This window comes from Anabrus simplex, chromosome 3, assembly GCF_040414725.1.
Source record: "Anabrus simplex isolate iqAnaSimp1 chromosome 3, ASM4041472v1, whole genome shotgun sequence".
Classification (NCBI taxonomy): Eukaryota; Metazoa; Arthropoda; class Insecta; order Orthoptera; family Tettigoniidae; genus Anabrus; species Anabrus simplex.
Window position 1 is genome coordinate 328,321,095 of NC_090267.1, and position 26,893 is coordinate 328,347,987.

General features: G+C 38.8%; 1 protein-coding gene and 1 non-coding gene across 4 annotated transcripts in view; one reads left to right on the plus strand and one right to left on the minus strand.

Moving 5' to 3' along the window:
• The window catches only part of Taf7 (TATA-box binding protein associated factor 7), a 77,848-nt gene that overhangs the window by 35,496 nt on the left and 15,459 nt on the right, over positions 1-26,893 (minus strand). For 2 of the 3 annotated variants that reach the window (XM_067144438.2, XM_067144436.2), the window contains 2 exons: positions 7,894-7,974; positions 370-763 (listed from right to left, as the gene is read on the minus strand). In XM_067144438.2, coding sequence (XP_067000539.2) covers positions 370-763; positions 7,894-7,974 — 475 coding nt within the window. Of the gene's footprint in view, positions 1-369; positions 764-7,893; positions 7,975-8,262; positions 9,228-26,893 lie in introns of those variants that run through there. The other variant, XM_067144437.2, reaches the window with a different exon arrangement.
• On the plus strand, positions 18,950-19,022 carry TRNAP-AGG (transfer RNA proline (anticodon AGG)). The gene has a single exon. It is a non-coding gene; the product is annotated as a tRNA-Pro (tRNA).

Consider the following 26,893-nt stretch of genomic DNA (forward strand, 5'->3'; position numbering starts at 1 on the left):
AAAGGGCAGAAGTCTCGAAAAGAAAACCGGCAGGTAGCCTATGTAGCCACAGCTGTATCAACCTACTATAGTATGTACATAGTACTTCTTTCCTAATTTAACAGTTTCATCTTACAGCCATGACTTTCCTTATAATGGTATAGAAAGTGTGCAACTCACAAGTTTGTAACAACATAAAGAAAGAGATGGAAAGTGGCAACTTGTGGAGCAGTTCTACAATGACAAAGTTCTTTACTAATTTCTACTGCCCTATAGCTTTTTTAAAACTTGTATTATGCCTCTCAGACTATCACTGAAGTATTTTCAGATCTGTTATACCATGCAATACTTTTCTGCTACAAGGAGTACAATGAAAAGGCAAGAACTTACCAACATCAACACTGTGAGGGTTGCTGGTTTCGAGAGATGCATCACCATGAGTTCCTGTATCAGTTCTGCTTCCCTCTTCTAAGAAAGTATGGGTTTTAACCTTCCCAACTTTGCCTTTCTCTTCATCTTCACATATTACTTCCCATTTAACATTAACAGCATCATTATCAACACGCAACAACCTCTTCACCTCTTTTTCTATTTCTGGAGCTTCTACATATTTCTTCTTTAAGGTCTTACGAAATCTCCTTCGGCGTACATTTTTCATGGGAGGAGTGACACCATGTGGCCAAAGAAACTTCTTGTCAACTTTATTAGGATCTTTTTTCTTGGTTTTGGTTGGACTTTCTTCATCAGTTGTTGTCTGATCATCTTCTTCTTTGCAAATAACGATCTAAAGGAATAAATATATTTCATTAAAGAATATATCTACGCTGCCAGAGAAAATTACTTTTACTCTTCTCCCCTAGATAGATAGTAACATGTTTACTTGTACTGTAAGGACCAAATGAAATACTGTACATATGCCGTATTTACGCATGTATAGGCCGCACATTCGTTATTAATAATTGGCAAGCAAAACTGGGATACTTCTTGTACTCAGAATTTTTAAATTAAATACAGTAAATGCCATTTAGTTTAGAAAACTTTTACGACAAGAGGGGATAAAATATAAACAGGATTTTTTAAATTTAAATTCATTAATTTAAAAACACAAGGCAATTACAATTTATTTTTCTACATAATTTCCTGCTTTGGAAATGCATTTGTCCCAGCGAATGGGCAGCTTTTTGATGCCCTGATCGTAAAAAGAACAGGGTTGTGTCACCAGCCAGTTGCGCATGAAGTCTTCCACATTCTCGTCATCCTCAAATCGTTTCCCTCCTAAAGCTTCTTTTAACAGCCCGAACAAATGGAAATCTCAGGGCGGTAAGTCCGGGCTGTAAGGAGGATGATCAAGTGTAGCCCAGTGCATTTCCTGTAGCTTGGAGACAGTTAGAGCTGCAGTATGGGGCCGCGCATTGTCATGGAGGAGGATGACCTTTCGAATCGGTTGGTCTCGTCTTTTGCAGCGATGTGCAACCCTCGCCTTGTTCAACAGCTCACAGTAGTAAGCAGCACTGATTGTGTGTCGCATATGCAAAAAATCAACCAGCAAAATGCCTCGCTGATCAAAAAAAAAAAAAAAAAACGGTTGCAAAAACCTTGCCAGCAGACAGTCAAGTCTTGACTTTCACTGGAGCTGCCTCCCCTTTCCTCCGCCACTCCTTACTGGCTTGTTTGGATTTGGGAGTGTAGTGGTGGACCCATGTTTCGTCGCAGATAACGATCTGGGTCAAAAATGCATCATCTTCTTCCGCAAACCACGCTGTAAGCCTCTGACAGACCTCCAAACGTCTCAACTTCAGATTTTCGGTCAAAAGGCGAGGGACCCATCTAAAATACACTTTACGGAACTGTAGTTTGTTTGTGATTATTGCTTGACAACTTCGATAACTGATTCCGACTTGTTCTGCAATTTCTGATACTCTCGACCGTCGATCGTCACCAATAATGTCTTTAACCGCTCGAATGTTTTCGCCTGTAATGCTGGTCCGAGGATGGCGATCATGTTGCTGATTTTCCACGCATTCTTGTCCTTCCTTGAACTTTTTATGCCATGCAAACACATGCGTCCTTGACAATGTTTGATCACTGAACTATGCAGTCAATCTCTGGCAAATTTCCGCTGCTGTAACTCCTTCACGAGCAAGAAATTTTATAATTATGTGTTACGCAATGGAGGGGTGCACCTGTTGCTCTGACATTGCGAGTGTTACTGACAAAACAGCGGGAAATATCGAACAGCACGCTCTCCCCATTCCTAATGGTCCCGCCTAAGCACAGCAGAAGCGCGGGGCCAGTCCTACCAACTGTTGATGTTCAGGAACAAAGATCCTGTTTGTATTTGATCGACCTTTGTAGTATAAAACATTAGTATCTACATACCTTACAACCTATTGCATCCAAACATGATTAAAATAGTTTAAGGTATCTATTTGTCATCAATTGACACTTTATTACTGTCATTGCCACTGTCAGCTAATGCGCCCCACACTGAGTTGTCTTTGGTTGCGTCCACTGTATTGGAAATTTACGTGGTTTTGAAGCTCTTGGCTACCACCTCTGCTGGGATTAATTTCCACATATCCATGATCCATTTACATGTGAGAAATTGAAGGCTTCTTGAATAGTATGCTCGGTGTCATTTCCTTAGAATTGCACCTCCAATCACAGTAGAAATGTTGCAAAATTGCCTTAAAAGACTGGTTGATGAAAAAATCCAGGAGTTGAAAGCATTCTTATCATTCCACGTGGAATCACAACCATGTCAAATCGCTGTTTTCTCATCACCTTTTTCACTTTCTCTGTCAAGTGACCATGGAATCTGTCAATCACCAACATACATGGATGACGTAGCAGCACCAGGATGACGAAACCCATTGTTTTTAACTAGTCTATGTACAAATCTTCGTTCATCCACCCCTTTTCCTGCACTCTCATTTGCATCCATGGAGCAGCTTTTCCTTTGGCATTGTTTTTCGCTTAAAAATAGCAAAAGACAGTAATTTGTCCCCATCAGCAGTGATGCACATCGTTACAGTATAATGCTGTTTTCCTGCCCCTGTAGTTAGAAGTTGAACTTTTTTTTCACTTGCTTTGTTGACCGTAGTTTCCCCAGGCATTTCAAAAAATACAGGAGTTTCATAAGCATTTCCTATTGCTCCCACACTGAAATCATGTGTCTTCCTTAAATTCAAGACGTCACTGAAATGAGAACAGTTTCTCCTCGAATTACCAATTCATGTCGGGCCTTCACCTTGCCCAACCACAACTTGTTTTAAATTGACTTTCAGGAATTTCCATTCTTTTAGTAATTTTTTGACCTTCAAACTATAGCATTTCAACTGAAATAGAAAGTGCTTTTGTTCGTGTTTTATGTACATACTCCATAAGATTGTTTTCCAGCTCTGCATACTGCGCTTTTCCCCCTGCAAAATGCCTGAAGATTCTGTGAATTTTAAAAAGTGCATCTTTAATTAAAATATGCCGGACATTCTTTTCATCAGCATCAAACTTCCTTCCCGCTTCTGTATTACCATTTTCTTTGGTGTACCACACCACTTGCAATTTAAATTTCGAAGTGTAACTTACTCTGATATAACACATATTCCCCAATTTACAGCGGTCAATTGTCATGCAAACAATGAATGCTACTTTCACTACCCTCAGCTATTATACAGTTAGGCGAGCATTGAACTCTAAGGAATGTACAACACTGCCACATTTTGCAGAACAAAGTTACCAAAGTTACGTACTTCGAGTCTACAGAAAAAAAATAATTCCCCACAAATGTTGTCTCAAAATTCAATTGCAGCTTATATATGCATAAATACAGTAGGTTAAGTAGTTTAGCTCTGACTTATACTACTTAGATCAAAGTTTGAAATCCCGTCCAGGTATCACTCTGTGGGCTTATCTTAATTTGAACAGTTTCTGATTTATACTCTTTTGTTTCTGGCAGCCTAGATATTTACTGTTTATTGAGTAAGATATTTTCTTCACACCAATAACAAAGAAAGAAAAAGAAAGCACTAACGGCTACAGTTTATCTGTTAATACTCGTTTGTCAAGAAAAAAAAGTAACACTAATAGGATAGTTGCTTGCTTTTAAAAATGTTCAAATATTTTTAAGTCTTTTTATCTAGAGTGATTCAAGGACTATAAAGGATTTTACAGTGCTCCCTTATTCTAGCAAACTACTTTTTTCTTCTGCAATGCATAATTAGTTATGAGATTTATACATAGAGGAAGTTATAGCAAGACTTCTTGCTAGTGGTTTAACGTGTACCAACAAAGGTTTACGCAACATAAGGATGGGAAGGTCAGGAGTTGCGACGGTAGGATTCAAACCAAATATCTCTCCAAATGCAAGCTCAGAACTGAACTGAGCAGCCAAATCACTCGGTTATAGGAAGACAATATTCCACAGTACCCGGTTCAACAAGGAATATGTTTTGGGTGCAGAAAGATGTGATAGTGAATAGACAATTTTTGGCAAGTCACTGCATCACATTTTTGTTTGTTAAAAAACAATTTTCTTACTTGAAAATGATAGAAAAGGCCGATACTTTCTACATTTATTTAGAAAGGAGGACAATTAAAATAAGAACAGGAATCAACTATCAATTTTCATTGAGATTCAACTGGGGATAGGAAATTTCTTTGCAGTAGGCGACATGCCATTTGTCCTACATGAAAAGAAGAAGTGAGTACCCATAGTTTCCATAGCCTTATGGGTGTAAGTGAAGTTTGATGGTGTACATCAAGATGAGGCAGAACCAATGGATATCCTGATAATACAGGTGCAGAAGCCAATAATGGACCACGACGATGAAGAAGTCATATGTGAGAAGTTCAAAGAAATCATTATGGTAGATGGAAGAGAGAGAGTGCAGACCATAATAATGGAAGACTGGAACAATGTCATAGGGAAAGGAGCATAAAACAACTCTGTTGGCCCACATGGACTAGAAACAAGCAATCAGAGAGGGAATATGATGGCTGACTTCTGTCAAAGAAATGGATTGTTAATCACCATCACCTCGTTTAAGAAGCATCATAGGAGATTGTAGATTGTAAGAACAGAATCATACCTCAAACAACAACCATGTGATGTGCAACCAAAAGAGGCTCCATCTGTAATCCAACCATCCCTTACTACATGCCAAAGTATCAACTTGACAACATTAATGTACGTACACCCTTTTGACTGTGAATAACATCTTATATTTCTTACGTGTGTTTATAATTGTTTATAATTTAGTCTTTTTGCCCTGTTCTCTTTATCGACTGATGATGACACTTTAAATCTATCGAAACTGGTCCCAAAGTTAACATGTTGTAACTTAATATTGGTACAACTTAATAACAGTGTATTGAAAAGATGGAACCTCTATACTTTCTTTTTAGTATTGCGATTCTCAATTCAATACGGAAAAGTATGAAGTTTTTAACTTTAAATACTACAGCATGTACGAAGGGCGTACTATATTGTCTTACACATTTTTTGTGCGTCTGGGTATGGTTCACATTTCACTTTTGAAGTGTCTTGTTCCACCGTTTGGTAGCAGCACATGCACAGGGGCCAAAGAATGCACTAGTCACAGCCATTTCATAACAACACTGTCAGCATAGGAGCAAACAACATGGAAAACAACCACCAGGGACAGTGCTATACGACTTGGTTCCTATGGAAAAAAGGCGTGACCACTGCAGAAATTCATCGGTGCTTGGTGGCAGTCTGTGGAGAACATGCGCCATCACGGAAAACAGTTTACAACTGGGTGGAAGATTGGAAAACAGGGCGCACATCGGTGGACAAGAGAACCAGTTCTGGAAGGAATGTGACAGTATGAACACCAGCCAACATTGCCTGGGTTGAACAGACCATCCAAGGAAACAAATGCATCACATTTACAGAAATGGAAGCAGCCATGGGAATTAGCCGAAACACCCTGCAACGGATTGTGCACGGCCACCTGCAGTTGGGGAAGGTGTCATCCACATGGATGAATAGACTCTTGTCTACAGACGAAATGCAGAGGCGTGTGGACGTGTGCATAGAACTTTTGCAACGCCATGATCAAGATCCAGTCGACTTCATGGCTAGGCTTGTGACTGGTGATGAGACGTGGCTTCATTACCATAAGCCTCAAATAAAACAACAATCGATGCAATGGAAGCTGAAGAAATGTCAAACAGTGCCATCAGTTGGCAAGCGAATGGCGACAGTGTTTCCATAGGAACCAAGTCGTATAGTTCTGTCCCTGACGGTTGCTTTCCATGTTGTCTGCTCCTACGCTGACAGTGTTGTTATGAAATGGCTATGACGATTGCATTCATTGGCCCCTGTGCGTGTGCTGCACCAAATGGTGGAAAAGATGGAAAAATACTAACAGTATATAGGGAAGACAGAACTATTGAAGATTGAACAATTAATTGAGATAAGAAACAGATGAAGCAAGAGAAAAATATGGTGAGATAATGGAACTCCTGAGACTCGGCAGACACAATACCAAGGTGGGAGAACTAGATCAGAAATAGTATAACTCAACAGGGAAGAAGTCGGTGAACAGATTGAAGTTAAAGTTGTATGCGAAAAATACATTGGTGATCTCTCTGACAAAGCCAGCCAGATGAAATGCATATATGGAGCCAGGAAAAAAAGGAGAGGAAGATAACAAAGGGCCAGAGATACTGAAGAGTTAGGTTGACAGGGATGTAAGAGATTTGAGGAGAAGGGAAACAACACGAGACGAGTAAATCCCATTCGACTTATTGAAAGAACTGAAAGAGGAAGGAGTAAAGGTTGGTACTAAACTCATTAACAAGATATATGCCACTGGTGAAAGGCCCTAGGATTTCCTGGAAACAATAATTATCACATTAATGAAGAAAAGGAGGGCCAAGAAGTGCAGCAAAATTAATGACTCAGATAATGACTAAAAAAACTGAAAAAGAAGACAGAGGAAGTATTGGGAGAGGACCCACTTAGATTCAGGAGAGGAAAAGAAACAACAGATCGCATAAGATTTCTGAAGATAATATAAGAGACAGTTTTGGAAGTAAGGAGCGTGTATCTGCTTCATTCATTGGAAGAAGAAATTGATAGGAATCCTCAAGACTACTGACACTGATTGGAGAGATAGACGACTAATCAGCAACCTATTGCTTATATGCAACAAAAAGTGAAAGTGAGACTGGTCTTCGGACACACCAATAGCGAGGGGATAGAGTAAGACACCAATTACCAGTTCTCTTTAACCTGCACAGGGAATGGCTTGCCAAGGAAGCTTTTGAGGGAATGCGAGACTTCAAAATTGGTGGTAAAATATGCAGACAACTTAGTAATACTGGCAGTGAAAGAGGAACTATAAAAACTGACAGATAAACTAGTGGAGAAAGGTATACAGTATGGAATAGAGATCGTTGGAAAATCTAAGATAATGGAGATAGTACCAAGGGAACAACCAGAGAACATTACAGTTGGAAACCAACAACTGGAGAATGTGACACACTTCAAGTACTTTGGAAGCATAATCATGATGGATACTCAATGCACCAAGGAGGTAAAGGCAAAGATAACCATAGACAAGGCAGCTTTGTATTCTATGTTAGAGTGGAGAGAAATGAGGACTTTGTTAAGATAAGTTTCAAATTTCACAGTTTTAAGGATATAAACAGAAATAAACATTGATGTTCATACATTTATAAATATTTTTGAGTGTGACTGATTTGATGAAGGCCAGGTTGAAGGAAAGAGAGAAAAAAGGAGGATACAGCTACCAGATAATCTCAAACAAGGAAGGAAGATGATTCATCAGCAGCTAAAACCAGATACTAGCTAATTCTCTTTGGACAGAACAAGGGACCTGTCATCTAACAATAATAATAGAAGCTCATAAATTGATAATGACTCACCTGGCAGATATCTGCAGTTTTATAGAAACTCTTGTTATCAATCGTCTTCAAAGATTCAACTATAGTGGGAAGATCCACCACCTACAATTGCATGTGAAAAGAATGTACAAAAATGAATGAGACCACAAATACAGTTCGTAACTGGCGTACTTTGTCTTATTACAAGATGTATGAAAAATTGCTTCCTTATCTCTAAACCCTATCTTTTGCTTGCCAGATGGCAAAAATTATTGAAACTGACTGTGATCTTAACCCACTGACAATGATTATTCATCTGAAAACGTGCTATCTAATTAATGAAATCTTTTCTTTACATTTCAGGTTAGGAATTTTGCAATAAATGTCTCGATTTACATTTTAGGATCCTACCTTAAACTGCAGTCTTAGTGTTATGATGCACTTCTCTCTCTTGGCAATGCTGCTGTTGTTTGGGTTATCAGCCCATAGACTGGTTTTGAGCCAAAAGATCAATATCAATTCCAATTCCATCCCCCTTTGATCACTCTCTCCAACATAATCTTGGATGAGGATGAAAGGGTTATTCTTTCTGAAGGTCCAAAGCACAACTGGCCATGTCTAAATCCCACCAATAAAGTTACAAAACTTGTCATTGAGTCAGAGATGGCTATTAGTAAAATGCCACATGACCTCCAAGAGGAAATCAGATTTGATGTTCAAAAACAACTTGAAAAAACTTTTCTTTCTGAAATGAGCATTAGCCCCTAATAATAGCAATAATACAGAACCTTTTAAAGTAAGAAAGAAAATTCAGGACCTCAAGAAGAAAGTATCTATTAACCTTATCATCACAAAAGCTGATAAGGGCAATACAACCGTAGTTATGGATAAAACAGAATACATACAGAAAACCAAACCCTTTTTTAATAATGATTCTTTTTCAGTTATAAAGAAGGACCCTACACAACTCATTCAATGACAGCTAAAACAAATCTTAAAAGATTCTTCCTTCCTTTTTACAGAACAGCCGACAGCGAGATCACTTCCCAAGATTTACAGGGCCGGTGTCCCCATTTGACCTATTATAAATTATAGGCCCAGTCCTCCTTACAAGCTAGCACAGTTCATTCAAGCATTTCTTGCAAAAAATTACAATTTTTTTTTCCGAACAACTCTATTAAGAACACCACGGAATTAATGAATAGATTGGATATTTTTGTTCTTCGTCCCTATCACACTATGCACTCTTTCGATATAGTTAACATGTTTCCCAGTATAAATACCAAGGCGCTTCTTCCTATCATCAAGAAGAATCTTCTTGCTAATAGCCAACTGAGTAAGCTAGAAGTTCTAAATTTTATGAGTCTTCTCAGCTTGCTAATTAATAATAATTACTTTACTTTTGATAGTACCATTTATAAGCAGAATGGTCTGGCAATGGGGTCACCGGCCTCTGGGATTTTGGCAGAGATTTATTTAGATTTCCTAGAAAATAATGCTATAGTCAACAATTTAACCTTCAGTAATATTCATTTCTGGGCCAGATACTTTGATGAACGGTCCAAAGATGCAAAAACTACTCTTGATAATCTTTCTAGACCAAGATTTAAAGTTTACCTAAGAATCTGAGAATAATAATCATTTAAATTTTTTAGACCTAACAGTTATGCGATCACTTTCTTCTTTTTCATATAATATCTATAGAAAACCTACTCAGACTGCTATCACCATCAGGAATGATTCTTCCCATCCTCAGGCCCATAAAAATGCTACCTATAATAGTCTGGTTGACAGAGCCTTTAGAGTTCCTATGTCAAAAAAGAATTTGAATAAAGAATTAAATTTAATTCGGGCGATAGCTAGAAACAATGGTTTCAAGAATGTTTTCATTGAGAGAATCATCAAGTTTAAGTACCGTCCTAATACCACCCTTCTGAGAAGAAAACCCAAAGTTAATACTTTTTCAACTTTCACCTTTACAAATAAAATACACAGTGTCACCAACGTTTTCAAAAAGCATAACACCAAGATTTCTTACAGAACTAATAATAGAAGTATTGACATCCTGCATAACTCCACTTCATTAAATAGAAATAATTTTTTTCATAGTTCTGGAGTGTACAGATTATGCTGTCATGACTGCAGCAGTTCTTATCTTGGACAAACAGGACGTAACTTTAAAATCAGATATGTGGAACACGTTAATGCCGTTAGATACAACAGGTTTTCGGCAATGGGACAGCATATGAAAGATTTTTGGCATAATTTTACTAACAGTGATCAGTATCTCACAGTTTTACAGGTTATTAATAAAGGTACTTTGCTTGACATCACTGAGAGCTGTTTCATTCACCTGGATCAATACTTTAATGCTGGTTTAAATCTCAATGATATTTCTGAGAAGCCGAAAGTATTGTTCGATTTTTTGATAGCGTTTTTCAGACTCAATAAAGCTTCCAATAGCAAATCAGTCTTTCAGAGCATACAGAAAACTTTCTCACGCCACGCCCTCTCACTGCATCGCCCTGCATAATTCCGCTCCCTCTTTCCTTCATTGCCATCAGCACTAAGCCCCTCATTCTCCTCCCCACTTTCCCTATCTATCCTGCTATCTCCCTTCAGTACCTCCCCTGATCTACTTCCCCTCCATTGGTCACGGCGTTTTGCGGCTCTCAGTATCTTCTCTAACGTCTGATTAATTCTTAAGACAGGACCTCATCTTTTTTCAAAAGCCTTTTTTAACATTCTGCTCTTTTTCTTTATCTGCTTCAGGTCCCATTTCGAACCAGGAACATCGTTTAGTACCCTGGAAACATGGCATCTGCATCATTTTCATGTAAAATAAAACTTTTGTTATATAATACTTAGCAGACCGAATCCAGCCACGTTTTTTAGGTTAGAGAAGACATGCATTTTATTATGCAAAACAGAGTTTGAAGTTCCTTCATGTTCTTTTTAGTTCTAGAAGTTGTTACGTCTTACGACTGGTTAAGCTATTTGAACAACAGACTTTTTTAACCAATGGTAAAATGTTTTCTTAATATTTGCACCTTTTACTTCAAGATTCAGTGGATGTTCAGCAAGAAAACTTTTATACAAATATTCTTACGAAATAAGGAAATATCCTGCTTACATATCATTCAACATTTTTAGATTCAGAGGACTCTTGTCAAGAGGACGTATATACAAAGTTTTAAGACAACTGGTGCTATATTTTTAGGTTTAGGTTATAAGTTAATGTTTATGGATCATGTTTTTTAATCAAGTCATGCCTAATTTGTAAAATTTGTGTACGCTTTTATGCATTGTTTTTGTAACCTTGTCATTGTATGTTTTTTCTAATTTTATGGCTGATGATGATGCACACCAGCATTGAAACCGGTCCTAAGAATAATAATAAAATGTTATAAATTATTTTATAACATTGTATGGTATTGAATAGATGGACCTTCCTTGTTTACATTAGATCCGATGGTAATCGCGAGGAGTTTCATCACGAGTGAGGACATAGATATTTACCATCCAAGATTAAAGTACAACAATGTAACTGATGTTATTCCTGGTAAGCATGCTTGGATTGTTGGTGAGTTTATCAGATAATTTAAACCCAAGCAACCACAAGGCACAGCTTATCCACCTTAACTCCGTATTATATTACAAATATTTCTAAAGCACCTCTTAAAATATAATAGTGAAAATTGTAATACATGATGTACAGTACAAAAATATTTGAGGTTGTAGGCCTAACTTTTTATTTTATCTGGTCAAAATACAGAAACTGCAATGAACAGAAATAACCTATTTCTTATAACATAAATTGAAAATGATGTGGATTTCTGTCCTCTTTCTTTCATTATATTCTGCTTCCATTTCAAACCCGGGTATTGCTGCAGTGATCGAGAGTGACTGGGAGAACCTCGCCCAACTTACACGGTCTACGATATAACCACTTCACTGTAGCTGAATAGCATACGCTCATTGTCTGCCTCCCCGCCTGCTTACAGTGCTGTGTGATCGTGGGACGAAATGCCCAGCGTAAGCACCTATGATCTTAGACCTTACTGATCAGTGGTGCCGGTACTTACTTGTTGACTAGACACTCTCAAATCTTTTCTCTCTGGACACTATGATAAGCTTTCTCTATATCAAGGAGAATAATAATAATAGGTTCCTTCCTCTTTCCCAGTGTTTTTCAATGATCATTTGAACAGCAAAGACCAAGTCAATTGTAGATCTGCCATTCCTGGACCCATTTGATTCCTCTACTAGTAGTGGTTCAAAATGTCCTCAGCTTCCTTTTGATTATTTTCTCCATTCTTTTTAACCCATATGACAGAAGTGTTCTTCTGTAGTTGTTACATTTTCTTTTGTTCCCTTTCGTAATAAATAAATAACACCTCTTGTCCAGTCTGTTGGGATTTTCTCATCTGTTCAAATCGTATTCAACACTCTGTATAGCCACTCGCTTCCACAGAAGCCTGCTGCTTTATCAGCACTAAGTTCATCTATGCCAGCAGATTTTCCCTTACTCATACTTTTCTGGGCACATTCAACCTCAGTCCATGTGACTGGAGATTCCTCTTTGCCAGTAGCCAACTACTCACCTTATGCGTTTTCTTCCTCTCTTTTCCTTCATTATAAAGATTACAAAAACTGATCATGAATATTTTTGATCTATTATATAGGATGTGCATGAACAACTGACACATTTCATCTTTTCATTTTATAAAATAAAAAATGAACACTTTAGCCACACCCACAGGTTCCTGGAAATACAGGCTACTACAGGGTCTCTCTTATAAACCCAGACAGTCTAACAGTGTTTCTACTCTCCGAGACCTAACCGGCTGTACGGGAGGCGTGCACATAGCTCTTGACCTTGCAAGGAGCGTGCACGTGTTCAACCTAGCATCAATAGCCAGTCTGAGTCTCAGCTGTTAACATGGTGAGACAATTATCATTGCAACACCGTATTTTCATATGTAAAAGTTTTTTTAAAGTGCGAATCGGCTTGATGGGGACCCGATGCATTCATTCAGCAATTTCCTGGTGAAGTGCCAACCTTCATGAACACAGACTCACTGTGAATAAATTTAAAACTATTGGCTCAGTGTTCAATAAAAAACATGCACACACACAAAACAGTTTTCACAGAGGAAAAGCTAGATGACATTGGTGCGAATCTTGAACGGTCACCGAACAAATCACTCACAAAATTACCACAACAAGTAGGGGTTTGATTTCTTCTGCACACAGAGCTACAAAGCTGTTTCACATCAAACTGTACAGGTTTACACGGGCCCATTGTTTAAAACCTGCTGATCCAGCCAGAAGGGTGAGATATTGTGAGTGGTATCTTGCATCAATTAATGATCGTTTATTCGCCCCACAGCTTGTGTTCTTTTCAGATGAGGCCTGGTTTCATCTTAATGGTTGTGTGAACAGTCATAACTCTTGCTATTGGCATGTAAAAAAACCTAATGGTATTTATGAAGTCCCTCATTATGGAGGATGACACTTCTAGCATCTTTTATACTGTAAGGTAAGATTTCATATAAGATTGTATACACACTTAAAGCAGGCGTCCGTGAGCGACATAAGTTGAGCTGGGTCAGCTGCTGTAACAGAGAGTACAAACAGAATGCGCTCAGTCTGGATTTATAAGAGAGACCCTGTATATCACACGTTTGATGTAACTCCATTGTAGTGTACAACCTCTTCATGGTAAGTGGACATATTCCTGACAACCTTCTGGCTCAGATGTTCATTAATCTCACCACACAACTGCACAATCCGAGCAGATGGCAAGGAGTGAAGCCAATGGCAGTGGTAGTTACTGCGGGACATATGAAAACTGTTTATATTATGTTTATAAAAGTAAACATATTTCTAGATGCAGGCTGGTGGGTCCCTTGCCTTGGCATTTAACACTTCACTGAACTATAAATAATATCAGGTAAGATGGGTCATCATTTACCTTTTGCAAAAATGTAATTTATGCTGCAGGTCTCATACAAGGCTAAGAAAATAGTTATGACAACAAAATATGCTCTTACATAGAACTTTACGAGAAACTCAACATGCACAAAGGAGAACGTGATATTCACAGACTTGTCAAATCAAGACATTGTAAAACAGATTAATGGTGAAGGGGGCAATTTGCTGGTAGATCATAAGATCATAAGGAACTGAAAGAATGCTAGTGAACGTATTTCGGAAAGATCTCAATTGTGAAATTCTCCCACACACCAGTCCCAAAGACCAGGGCGATGGAAGGGCAAATCAACAATGCCGAAGTCAACAGTGAGATGTAGCAGTTTGTTCTTCTAACAGTGTTTCTCATCTACAAGCCATTCAGCATTGATTGTGTCAATCGTACTGCAGTTCTTAACAAATGCAGCCTGATTCTTGGTCCTTTTGTGAATCTGTTTGTTCACAGTGCTTTCAAAGATCTTCAGCGTACGGTTCAGAAGTCGTACTGGGCAGTGGTTAGCAGACGGCCCCTAATGGTACAAAATGAGACTAAATGTTGTGACAATTTAAAAATCCAGAATCCTCCGCTGACCAGATTCAAAAACGTGAGGACGAAGAATGAATGGATGAATATGAAGTTAAAACAATCAGTGGATCCGACCCGCAATACCCCACATTCGCAGACTCTAGTGTTAAAAAATAGTATTACTGACCAAGGGACAGCGTCTAAAGCACAAGACTGAATCGATTACGCTTGTAGTTGAATCTGGTACAAAATTCAGGTCAGTACTTATCGCTAGGAAAATAGAACCTTGCTATTTGTCATGTTGCGGTACTAATCAAAAGTAGCATAGACTCATGGTATTCCACACATTATGGTACTACTCACAGGTAATGAAATTCGCACATGTAACACAGACCTATGGTGTTTCGCACACTGCGGCACTATTTACAGTGTTCCTCACATAGTGAGTACTAAGCATAGGCAAGGCAGAACCATGGTGTCGCTCATCCCTTGGGTGTTGCTCATATTGGGGTACGAATCTTAGGTACTCTAGAAGCTGGCAACGTACTCTATTGCTACTAATCCCAAACCTATTTGGTACCTAACATCGTGGTACTACGTGCAAGTAAAAGCGACCCATGGTGTTCCCCGCATGGTGATACTAATCACAAGGTCTCATGGTTCTAATTCGATCATCCCTTGGTTGCCCCTTTTAGTCACCTCTTATAACAGGCAGCGGATACCATGGGTGTATTCTTCATCTGCATCCCCCACTCACAGGGGGTGAATTACGTAGTAAAGTGAGACAAGTGGTCCACAAAGGCGAAGCACGGAACGATCCCGTGGCTCGGGCCCAATGAGTTAAACCTGATGGCGTTTATTTGGTGCACGGAACACCCCCCGGGTTCTGAGGACAGGACCACGAACCCATGTGACTGTGTACACATCTACAGTGAAACAGTTCATTGAAGAATTTTGTATGCCATGAATTAGTGTATTTTAACAGTAGATCTAATTTCCAGTATCAACTCTTCCTGTTGATGTCTTTGGGCTATCTCCTTTATAATCTATTTTGAAAGTTAAGTTGATTATATTTAGTAAACAGTTTTTTAAGGAAAAACAAACATCATTTTCAATGCTGTCATTCCTCCCTTAGAAAACATTTACCCAAAGAGAGTCAATAAACAGAAACAAGAACACACAACAAAGTCTCTGCAGGACACGCCGCCTCCTACCCCTGCCCTCTCCTGTGCTCCACTACTTTTCCTCTCCAATGCTGCAATAGCTAGCCACCGTCATACTCAAAGCAGTGCAAGGCGCACTACCGACAAACAAACAAAACAAACAAACAAACAAACAAACAAACAAACAAACAAACAAATGACAGGCCAAGATAGCAAGTAACACACATATGCAACATTTTTATAACATTTTCCATAGACATTCTTGTAACAGAAAAACTCTTTTCTTTCTTCTACTTAGATAATCTGACACAGCCCAACAGATCGCAGTTATGAAGAAGGGAACATTCTCACTTTAGATAATGGGACATCAAACCCAGACAACTTGACCCTGAGCAAACCACAAGAAGATTTTTAATTTATTCGCTCAAAACATGCGACTTGCACCTGTTTCATTGTACAAGTACATCAAGACACATGATAAATCATTACTAAACTTCCTACTGATGTACGTTTCACAAAACACAGTACCCTTTAAGTTGGTAATAAGACATTTTTAAAACTTGAAATAAGAGTATCAACATTGTAATACTGTAATCAAATGAATGAATATGTGAATGAACATCAAAATCAGTGACATTATAACAAACTGGTGAATAATTTTAGAGTTTTAAATATCTGTTCCAAGCTTATTTCAATACTAAAATGCATGAATGTTATTTAAAATCAAGTCATTTAAAATTAGAACAAGTAGTGTTTTAATATTATATGTTATCTATAATAACAAAAGGAAGTGTTTGTCCGTCTGTACAGCACGCAGAGATCTGAAATTCTGAACATAGGTAGATGGAAGGGGGTCCGAATGCACCTCGAAGCCAGAATTTTCATTTTTGCTTTCGTTGGTAAGTTATGATTGAAAAACCACCAGAAAACGTGTATTGGGATATGAGAATCCCACGTGCTATCACCGAGATTAAATGTATAGAGTCACTGTCGCTAGGCAACGTACATAAGATAGGTAGAGAGCACAATTCAAGGAGCCATTTTACATCCATGGTGTAGGAAACCATTTTAGGTCTTATATGGTGAGAGGGCATATGACGCTGTTGATGGTGATTCGTCCGTTGGATGTGGACGCAAAGTCTTGAGCTATTCGAGAGGAGTGGGCTATGTGCCGGCGCCGGGTTTCATCCTCTTCATTCTTACTATCATATATCATGTCATTCATTTCATCTTATTAACTCATCTGATTAGGTTGACGTCATGAAAGTCATCCGGTTGTAAAAACTCGCTATGAAGATTCATCTCACTTCATACCCAAACCCCGCAGAGAAAGGGGACAAGGGTTCGACATGTATACATTTAGAGGAAACATAGAGAACACAAGATAGACGATAATAATAAACAAGGAATGATACATATATCAGTCAAGATGCCATTTTAAGTCCATGGAATGGGAAGCCGGTCTATGATGTCTGTCTGTCTATCTATCCGTCCGTCTGTATGCACGTGTGCGATGCCCAGCAAAATCTACGGCAAACAAAGATCTGAAATGTTTGTTATAGGTGGGCACAGGTTTTCACCTAAGACGCATGGCTGTGTCTAAGAGTAATTCTTGCACCACGACATGAAGCTGTCAACGTCATCAACAAGCAACACTTACAAGAACTATCCAGTTTTCTATAAATTGAAAAGTCTATATTTGGTTTCATCTGGAGTACCCTCGAACATCTTGGAGTGGACGATTGTGGCACTGATTATCCTTCTCAGGAATATGAATCCTTCCTTCTGCAATGAACAAGACTCTGAAACTGATGACGAATATTATTGAAGCTACCATCACGACTAGGCATGTCGCGGGCGAAATAGTATTCCTCGAATTACAAGTCCATTGAGTAGGAAGTCATTTTTGGTCCGTGACACAAGGAGCCGTCAGCTCGTAATATTCGGAAGTGTTTGTGTGTATGTGCGTGAAGCCCAGTCAAACTCTATGACGCACAGAGATCTGAAATTTTGACATAGACGTATTCTCAGATGAATCTTTATGCAGGTAGAGACCTGCTTTCATTAATTACTTATATTACGTTTAATTGTGTTAATTATGTATTTAGTTACTTATTTCATATTTACCCGATATTCACCTCATTCACTTAAAATTTTAGGTGTACAAGGATTTTGCCTTACTAGCAATAAAATGTGAACCATATTTTTTTGCAGCTAACTCAGTCTTGCATTTTATTCATTTAGAGGAAACATACAGTACACAACACACATAATAAGCATGCACAGATCTGAAATTTTTAACATTCGTCGCCATAGCATTTCACCAATTATGCATGGCTGTGTCAAAGAGCAATTCTTTCTCCAGGAAGTGAAGCTTTCAAAGTCATCAACAAGTAACTTCTACAAGAATTAGACGGGGTTCTACAAATTTACAAGTCTATCAACACAATAGGTAATACAGATGAAGCTGTCAAAAACACGACAGAGCTTTTGAAAAACTTGGAGTCACTTCAAGTACCCTCGAACATCTTGGAGTGGATGACTTTATCACCGACTATCCTTCTCAAGGACATGAATCCTGCTTCCATCTGCAACGGAACACGACTCCCAGTCCAGAAACTGATGCCGAATATTATTGAAGCCACTCTTATGACTGGACATGCCGCAAGCGAAGTAATATTCATTCCCCGGATTCACATAATTCCTTCGGATATATCGATTCAACTTCGATGACTGCAGTTCCCCTAATTTTTTGAGTTTCGCTATGTGCATCAACAAGGCACAAAGACAAACGCTTACAGTTGTAGGACTCCATCTTCGAAAACGGTGCTTTTGCAATTGTCAACTACACGTGGAATGTTCAAGAGTTTGAAAGGCAAACACAATGCAGTATACATCTTATCTCCAAATGAAAGGACATTAATCTAGTTTATCCCCAAGCTCTATAAGGAAACAATATATTTTGTATTATAGAACATGGTCTTTTACATTGTTTTAATATTATTTGTACCATCCATCAACCTGGTATCTTAAGCATTGAAAGAAACAATATAATACAAATAAAATAATGTATTTCTTCAATTTACATCAAAACAATGTGAGTTAGTAAACATAATGTTTTAATTTTCTTTTAAATAAATAGTTTAGAAACATTAATTAATAAATGCAGGCAAAGCTGCGGGCACATGCTAGTATTATATAAAGGATGGTTGCAAGTTGTACTTTCTCTTAAAATTGTAATCAACACCACCAGTCTTCTTCGTACAGAACTACGGCTGCTATAGCTTCAGACTACATCAACATATACAACAGAAACTCACGTGCCACACAGCTGGTCATGTTGTTCAGTACTGACCCACTTGATTACAGTGCTTGCCAAGTGGCTACGTCAGCTGCGAAGAGTGAAATAACATCTCAACAACATTCACAGTTGTGGGGCACGTTGGTCTAGGGGTATGATTCTCGCTTAGGGTGCGGGAAGTCCCGGGTTCAAATCCCGGACGAGGCCATATTATTTAGCTTCTCTCTGTATACAAGAAACAGGGTATTTGCTAATTTCTCAGCTTGTTTTTAATAAGGGGGTTCTTCAGCAACTGAAGATGGGTCATCTGCCGGTACACATAATACCTCATAAAAAATAGTATTGATTAGGTGGAAAGTTCTAATATTTATAGTTGTGATCATTGGTATTATCAATAAGAAAAATGAAGTTAATAGATTATGACAGCTTCCACTATCCATAACCTTGGCATTACATTGTATGGAGTGGTTAGCTTTTATCATAGTGTCCACAGAAATGTTCTCTCAAGTTTCCCTGACCTACTAAGAATTTATTTATTTATCGTATGGCACACATGAAAATTATTTATAATTCTACATCAAGATTACAAATGTATTGAAGTGCCTGTGGTGTCCCTACGAAGAAGTCTCTTAATTCACCACTGTAACATGTTTGTGGACATTCTTGAACTAAGTGCCTAACAGTCTGTCTTTACAGCACCACACCCGCAACATGGTGAAGGTCTTTTCCTCCACTTTTACAATACATCCACATAACCGTACTGGTCCGAATTCTATTTAATTTCAACCACATCTTTCCAGGTTGAATGAATCCTAGCACCTTCTCAGTTATGCAGGGCATTTCTGAACTCTCTGGAGGGGCAAACAATTTCCAGTCATGAGACCATTTCTCAGCCAGATTGAATTTGATAGCTACGAGGTTCTCCGCTGTGCAGATAGGTGGACACCTTGAACGTAATTGTTTCACATGTAGATCGGTAACGTCACCATGAATAGGTAGTTATTTAAAAACATTTAAGCTTGTTAAGTCTTTAGGCTTTTTCAATCGTGAAATTACCAGCGTTTTGCCCCAGTGTAGCAGTGTATTTTCTATTATTTTTATTAGGGGCCAATGACCTAGATGTTAGGCCCCTTTAAACAACAAGCATCATCATCATTCATTATTTTTATATCTCCATAAATAAAATATAAATCCCTAGTTTTCGAGGTCGCTGAGATGAAAAGTGAGACTCCGAAAGTTTTTGAAGTCCCAGTTCAGCTCCCTTTAGGCTGGGGGCGAGGAGGGAGTGAGATATTAAAATTATCGAAAATAATGTTGAAAATAGTGTTGCTGCCATCATATTGGGGAGACAACATAAAGTCCTTGCATACATGGATAATATTGTTCATACTGGTCACAATGAAATAGAAATTAGGCAGTTACTTGTGGAAGTAGAGGAAATGGCAGCAACAATTGGCTTATGGGTAAATGATAAAAAGGCAACATTACATGGTTGTACAGAGATCGAATCATGAGGAGGTTGACAGATTGCCTTTGAAGATTGGGAAATATATATTTAAAATAGTAGAGGAGTCCTTGGTGTATTAATCGACGAGCAAAACTGAAGGCAACAGGAACACCAAGCTAGAATTAAGAATGCAAATAAGGCATTTTACTCTATGAGCCCTGTATTAGGCTCCAAGTTTTTAACAAGGCATGCAAAAATGATTATCTTCAGTAGAATCATTCGACCAGTACTTTTGTATGGTTCCAAGACATGGAGTATAACCAAGAAAGAGCAGCAGAAGTTGCAAGTCTTTAAATAAAGTTTATAGAAAATACGAGGCGTGTTTTTTAAGTAAGGTCCGTTTGAAAATAAGTACACAACGAAAGGTTATTTCAAAAAAGTAAATTTATTTTCAGAAACTACATACTTCATTCTATTTTTTGACATAGTTGCCAAGTTTGTTCAAACACTTATCATACCTCGTAACCAATTTTAAAATACCCTCTTCATAGAAACTTGCCGCCTGCTCCGATAACCAAGAGTTCACTACCGTTTTCACGTCGTCGTCATCATTGTAATGGTTGCCACTGAGGTGATGTTTGAGGTGGAGGAACAGATGGTAATTGCTCAGCGAAGGATCAGGACTGTAGGGTGGGTGGTCTAAAATTTCCCAGCCCAAACCGTCCAATAAATCGCGGGTCTGACCTGCAGTGTGAGGTTTTGCATTGGCATGGAGAAGGACAATTCCCTTTGTCAGCATGCCGCGTCTTTTGTTTTGAATCGGTCTGCGTAGCTTTCTCAGGGTTTGGCAGTATGCTTCTGCATTGACAGTGGTTCCTCGTTGCATGAAGTCGACCAACAAAACACCATGCCTATCCCAAAATACCGATGCCATGATTTTGCGCTGGGACAGAGTCTGTTTGGCCTTCACCTTTATAGGCGAGTGTGTGTGTCTCCATTCCATCCTCTGTTGCTTCGATTCGGGCGTGATATGCAAAACCCATGTTTCATCTCCAGTTACGATCTGACTCAAGAAGCGGTCACCTTCTTCGTCATAACGAGTCAAGAACTTCATCGCACACTCAAATCTTTGGTTTTTGTGGTCCTCTGTTAGGAGTTTCGGGACCCAACGTGAGCACAGTTTCCTAAGCTGTTAACTGTTCAGAAACAACGTCGTAAAGCAGTGATCTCGACACGTCAGGAAATTTGTTTGAGAGACCTGTTATTGTTAAGCGCCTGTTCTCATGAATCTTCGCTTCAAGTGAAGCCACCAAATCGTCTGTAATCAAAGAAGGGCGACTGGAGTGGTCCTTATCATGGACGTTGTCATGGCCATCTTTGAATTGTCGTACCCACTTACGCACTTTGCTGTCACTCATAACAGTATCACCGTACACTTCGCAAATCTGTCAATGAATTTCTGCAGCAGACAGGTTCCTTGCTGACAAAAACCGTATCACTGACCAAACCTCACACACAGCAGGCGAGTTGATAGTCGTAAACATTTTGAAAGCACAGAACAGAACCGTACAGGTTAGCTACAGAGCTGAAACTGAGCACAGTTGTTCCTGAGGCATGCCGGTACATGACGCACGCGCTCGTTGTGATATGCACGCAAACTACTAATGTCTACAACCTTACTTAAAAACACGCTTCGTATTTGGCCCATGGTTCGATCCTATCTCTCAAAGCTGGCAGAAAAGATCTAATTATGAGATTTACACCCTCTGTCATCAACACACTATACTGGGTATGATAGAATCCAACAGACTGCGCTGCGCTGGACATGTACTGAGGATGCAGGATAACAGAACACCAAGGGATCTCTTAATGGGAAAAGACCTTCAGGAAGACCCCAAAGCACCTGGAAGAAGGAGATCAACAAGGTATGCAGGACCCTCCAAATTGATAACTGGGAAGAGCAGGCTCAAGATCGAAAGATCGAAAAGGATGGAAGAGGATTGTGTCAAACCTAGTGGTCTTAATATTTGATTCCTCAAATGGTCTTGTTATTCTATTCCCTGATATCGATATCATATGTCTGTTATTTGAATATGGTAACTGTTCTCTGACTTGACATCTACTTCCTCCCGGTTACAACAGATGGCACCTCATGTCATTATGAATTTCCAAAGCATTTCTTTCTATCCAATTTTGCTTTGTATGATCTCTATGAGAAAAGAATGGAAGCCTTGGTTATAAAGATGAAGAGGCAGAGCTATGAAATGTGTTTCGTATCATTTAAATAGTACTTTAAAAAGATTTATTCTTTTCCATACGTGGCTCTCTGCTTTGAGTCAACGTACAGGGTCTGTTAATATGTGTGGATTCTTATTCCAGGTATTTAATTTTTTTACTACTACCCTTGGCTTGCCACAGCTGTGCTAGGCTACTGTTCCTTGTGAACCTGGTTATGTTCTTGTTCTTCATTTTTATTGTGGCGGAGTAATTTTCACTTTTCCCTTTACTTTATCATTTACTAGATATATATATATATATATATATATTTGTCTCTACGTAGGGACAAAAATAGAAAAGGTAACACTTACCTGTTTTGGTAGAGGTGTGTGTGATGTCTGATTATGAAGATTTTTTATTTGAGACCTTTTCTTTCTCTCCTACTGCGATGTCTTACTTGAGCTCATTTTGTGATGGATATTTAAAACGCTAATTCCATAGAATTTATGTTTGCTACGAGGGGTGATATGAATATGTTCCATAGCGTATTTATGGTTTGATTATTGTAAGGACTAGGTGAGCCTTGCCCTGTATTGCGGCCATCCTGATTATTTGATCTGGACTCTCCGATCGAGCTCATGAACCTTTGACTCACTTTTCTCATGCTATTGCGGTTCTTATCGCGGTGTGTCTTTGATTTTGCATTTTATGTTCCCTTGCGCATCTGGTCTCTATGTGTGCATGTGTGGGTGCACTGTATGAATGTCGGGTCTATGTTATTTTTTTGGTACCTTATGGATGTAACCTTCCGTTTTTCTGTTATGGTTGTTTATTTGATTACCTTGTCTCAGCTCCTGGCTGGTTTAGCCATTTATTTTTATATTTTGGTATCTTATTCTATGTCTTACATATCATCTTTGACTATGTTTATTTCACTTCTGTAGCTATGGCAACACCCCCTTTTTCTTCCTCCCTATAACCTCTTTGTGTTCTGTGATTATTCTTTTTGGCTGAAGTGCTCCTATGTCATTTTAAATTCTGAGAGAAGCTACTCTCTGGAGATTGTTGATGTCTTGGGGATTGAAGTTTGGCCACGTTTTGTTCTGAAGCGGCTGCAATTACTTTTCGGGTTTAATTGCAAATATATATATATTATTAATCATATATTCTTTGACTGAGGCTCCACTTTCATGAAAGAAATGTTTTGTGACAAATTCAGGGTACCATTGGTTGGTATTGTCTGAATCTATTGATATTATCCTCCTCTATGTAAGTGAAAAAGTTGACGAGATTATTCCTGAGGAAGTAAAAGACTCCTATGCATTTTAAAAGAAAATAGCCTCCAAGAATATGTATGTGAGTAACATTTTTCATTATGTATCGTTTGTTATGTGCCCATCTCATATCTGCTTCAGCCAATTTTATGATAATAAACCCTCATCTATTTTAACCTAGTAGTTGCGCTGGCACCCCAAGTGGTATCGCATAATTTCTGCAGGATGTTGTTTCTTGTCTTCATTTTAGCAGCAGTCATTTGTAGATGTTCTTTGAATGACAATGTTGTGTTGTCCAGTGTTACACCCAAATATTTGGGATGTCTGTTGTTGCGAAGGAGGGTGTTATTAAAGTAAACTGCAAGTTCCCTTGTTGCAATTTTATTGTTCAGGTGGAAACACACAACTTTGGTCTTAGTTGTACTTGGTTGAAGTCTCCATTTTCGGAAGTAGTCTCCCAGAACAGAGAGATCATTTGTCAGCATCTCTCCTGCTCTCTCAAAACATGGATCCTTAGCAGCAATTGCCCAATCACAGCATATCCAAACTTCCTGAATTTTGAGGAGGGTAAATCTGATCTACAGACTGAACAAAAGTGGGGCAAGCACTGATCCTTGAGGAAGTCTGTTGTTTAATTTACCTGGCTTGCTGATTTCACTGCCAATGATGACCTGAAAACTTCTATCATGCAACATGTTGCCAACTAAGAAAAATTTCCCTGACTCACGAAAACAGTGACAAGTTAATTCGCCGAACAGCATGTTTTAGCATGAACAAAAAAGGAAATTCCAGCCTCCATTATTCCCATAGCTGGCCCAATTCCCCCTACACTTCCTTTTTATCAATTATTTATGGTAAAACAATTACACTGATGGCACATAAAAGTCACTGTATGCATGTATGTATGTATGTATGTATGTATGTACATCTCCTCCTAAACCACTGGAGCGATTTCAACCAAATTTGGTAAACTTAGTATCAGAAGACAAACTGCATTGGGATAGGCAACCCCAAGCACCCTAGGGGAACGGGGGGGGGGGGGCAGAGGGGGGTGAGATATTAAAAAATTGAAAATAGTATCGAATCGATACTTTTCGGGGTTGCTGAGATGAATAGCGACACTGCAGATTTTTTAAGTCAATGTTCAGCTCCTTTGAGGTGGCGGATTAAGGAGATAAATAAATAATTGAAAATAGTGCCAAATCTACAGATTTCGGAGTCGCCGAGATGAAAGGTGACACTCAGCAATTTTTAAAGGTCCAAGTTCAGCTTCCTTTGGGTTGGGGGCAGGCAAGGGAGAAATGAGATATAAAAATAAAAAATAGTGTCGAATCCATAGTTTTCAAGGTCCCTGAGGTAAATAGTGACACCCCAGATTTTTTAAAGTCCAAGTTCAGCCACCTTTGGGGTGGGTGGCAAGGGGGGGAGTAAGATAATGAGATATAAAAAATTCAAAAAGTGTCCAATCCATAGTTTTCGGGGTCGCCGAGATGAATAGGGACACTCCGGATTTTTTAAGTCCATGTTCAGCACCCTTTGGGGTGGGGGGCAGGCGAGGGAGGAATGAGATACAAAAATAATAAAAAATAGTGTCGAATCCATAGTTTTTGGGGTCGCTGAATTGAATGGTGACACTCCAGATATCGTTTAAGTCGAAACTGAGCCCCAATTGGCAGCGGTGTGAGAAGGAGTGAGGAAAAGATAATGTCCGAAGTGACCGAGATTATGGATGTTTGTTTGTATGTTCCCGCATAGCTGAACTAAACTTAGTATAAATATCACCTACTATCTGGAGAAAATACTGTAGGGGAAAGATACCCCTAAAACTCCTAGGAAAGGGGTGAAATATAATTACAATTGACTCTTCGATAATTTGAAACTCAAGGGACCAGAGAAAAAGTTAAATTTACCAAGAGTTCAAAATAATAGGAGTTCAAATAACCAAGAGGGAGGGAGGGTAAAATTCAAATAATCAAGAGTTTCACTTATACTTACTCATTTCTTTCACAACATTTGTACAATTATGAAATGTTCATACAGAAATGTTCATTTGAATGTTCATAGAGAAATGTTCATTTTGAAAAAAAGTCCATAATTTTATTTTGAGTGAGCGACTTCCATCTAACATTGTCCAATGAATTTTCGATAGTGGTGAGAGCTGAGAAGAAATCGTCACTTGTGTCCGCTCTGAGGGCGTAGGAGCGTAGGGTAGTAAGAGATGTCCTTGCCTCGCTCAATGTGACTGGAATTGGCGGTTGTTCTTCTTTGTTTTCTTCCTCATCCAGAGATGCTAAATCCAACAGCTCAGCATCGGTTAGGGCACCGAGGACACGGATGTCATCGTCAACTTGAACGTAATCCTCTAACGTTAACTCTCCATAGTTAGGTAGAAGTCCCCATCCTGAGTCAAAATTTGTAAATTTTGGCAGCTCTGATGACTCTTCCACGTTTTCGGTTTGCTTAAACCCACACTTTTTGAAGCAGTTATACTTGGTGGTAGGGCTGACATTTTTCCAGACCTTATCAATCATGATTATAGCAGTTAAAACTGTTATGCTCGCCTTCTCACCTTTTTCGATGCTATCCAGCACAAGAGAAACAATTTCTCTGTGGTAGAGAGTTTTTAAATTTTTAATAATGCCTTGGTCTATTGGTTGCAATCTTGATGTCATGTTGGGGAGGAAAAAAAAAAAAAAAAAAAACCTATTGTGGTGGGTTATTATGCACAGTGCAGTGGTACAAAAACAGTAAGATTTTGCATATTTTTTTCCTTTTTCATGTCACTATTAACGTAGGTCAGCCGTTCAGTAAACAACTCTGTCATCATCCATGCTTTTTTGTTTGACCGATAAGCTGCGGGCAGAGATTTTATTCCTTTGAAGCAGCGTGCTTTCGCAGATTTCCCTGTAATGAGTGGTTTCAACTTTTGAGATCTGTCCATGTTATATGCTAGAAGGACAGTTATTCTTTCCTTGCTCAGTTTCCCTCCATGACACTTCTCATCTTTGAACGACAGGGTGCGATCAGGAACACATTTATAAAACAGCCTAGTTTCGTCTGTGCTGAATATGTTCCTTGGGTCATAGCCATTCAAAAGTTCATTTAGTTCGTCAATCCATTTGGAACAAATGGAATTATCCA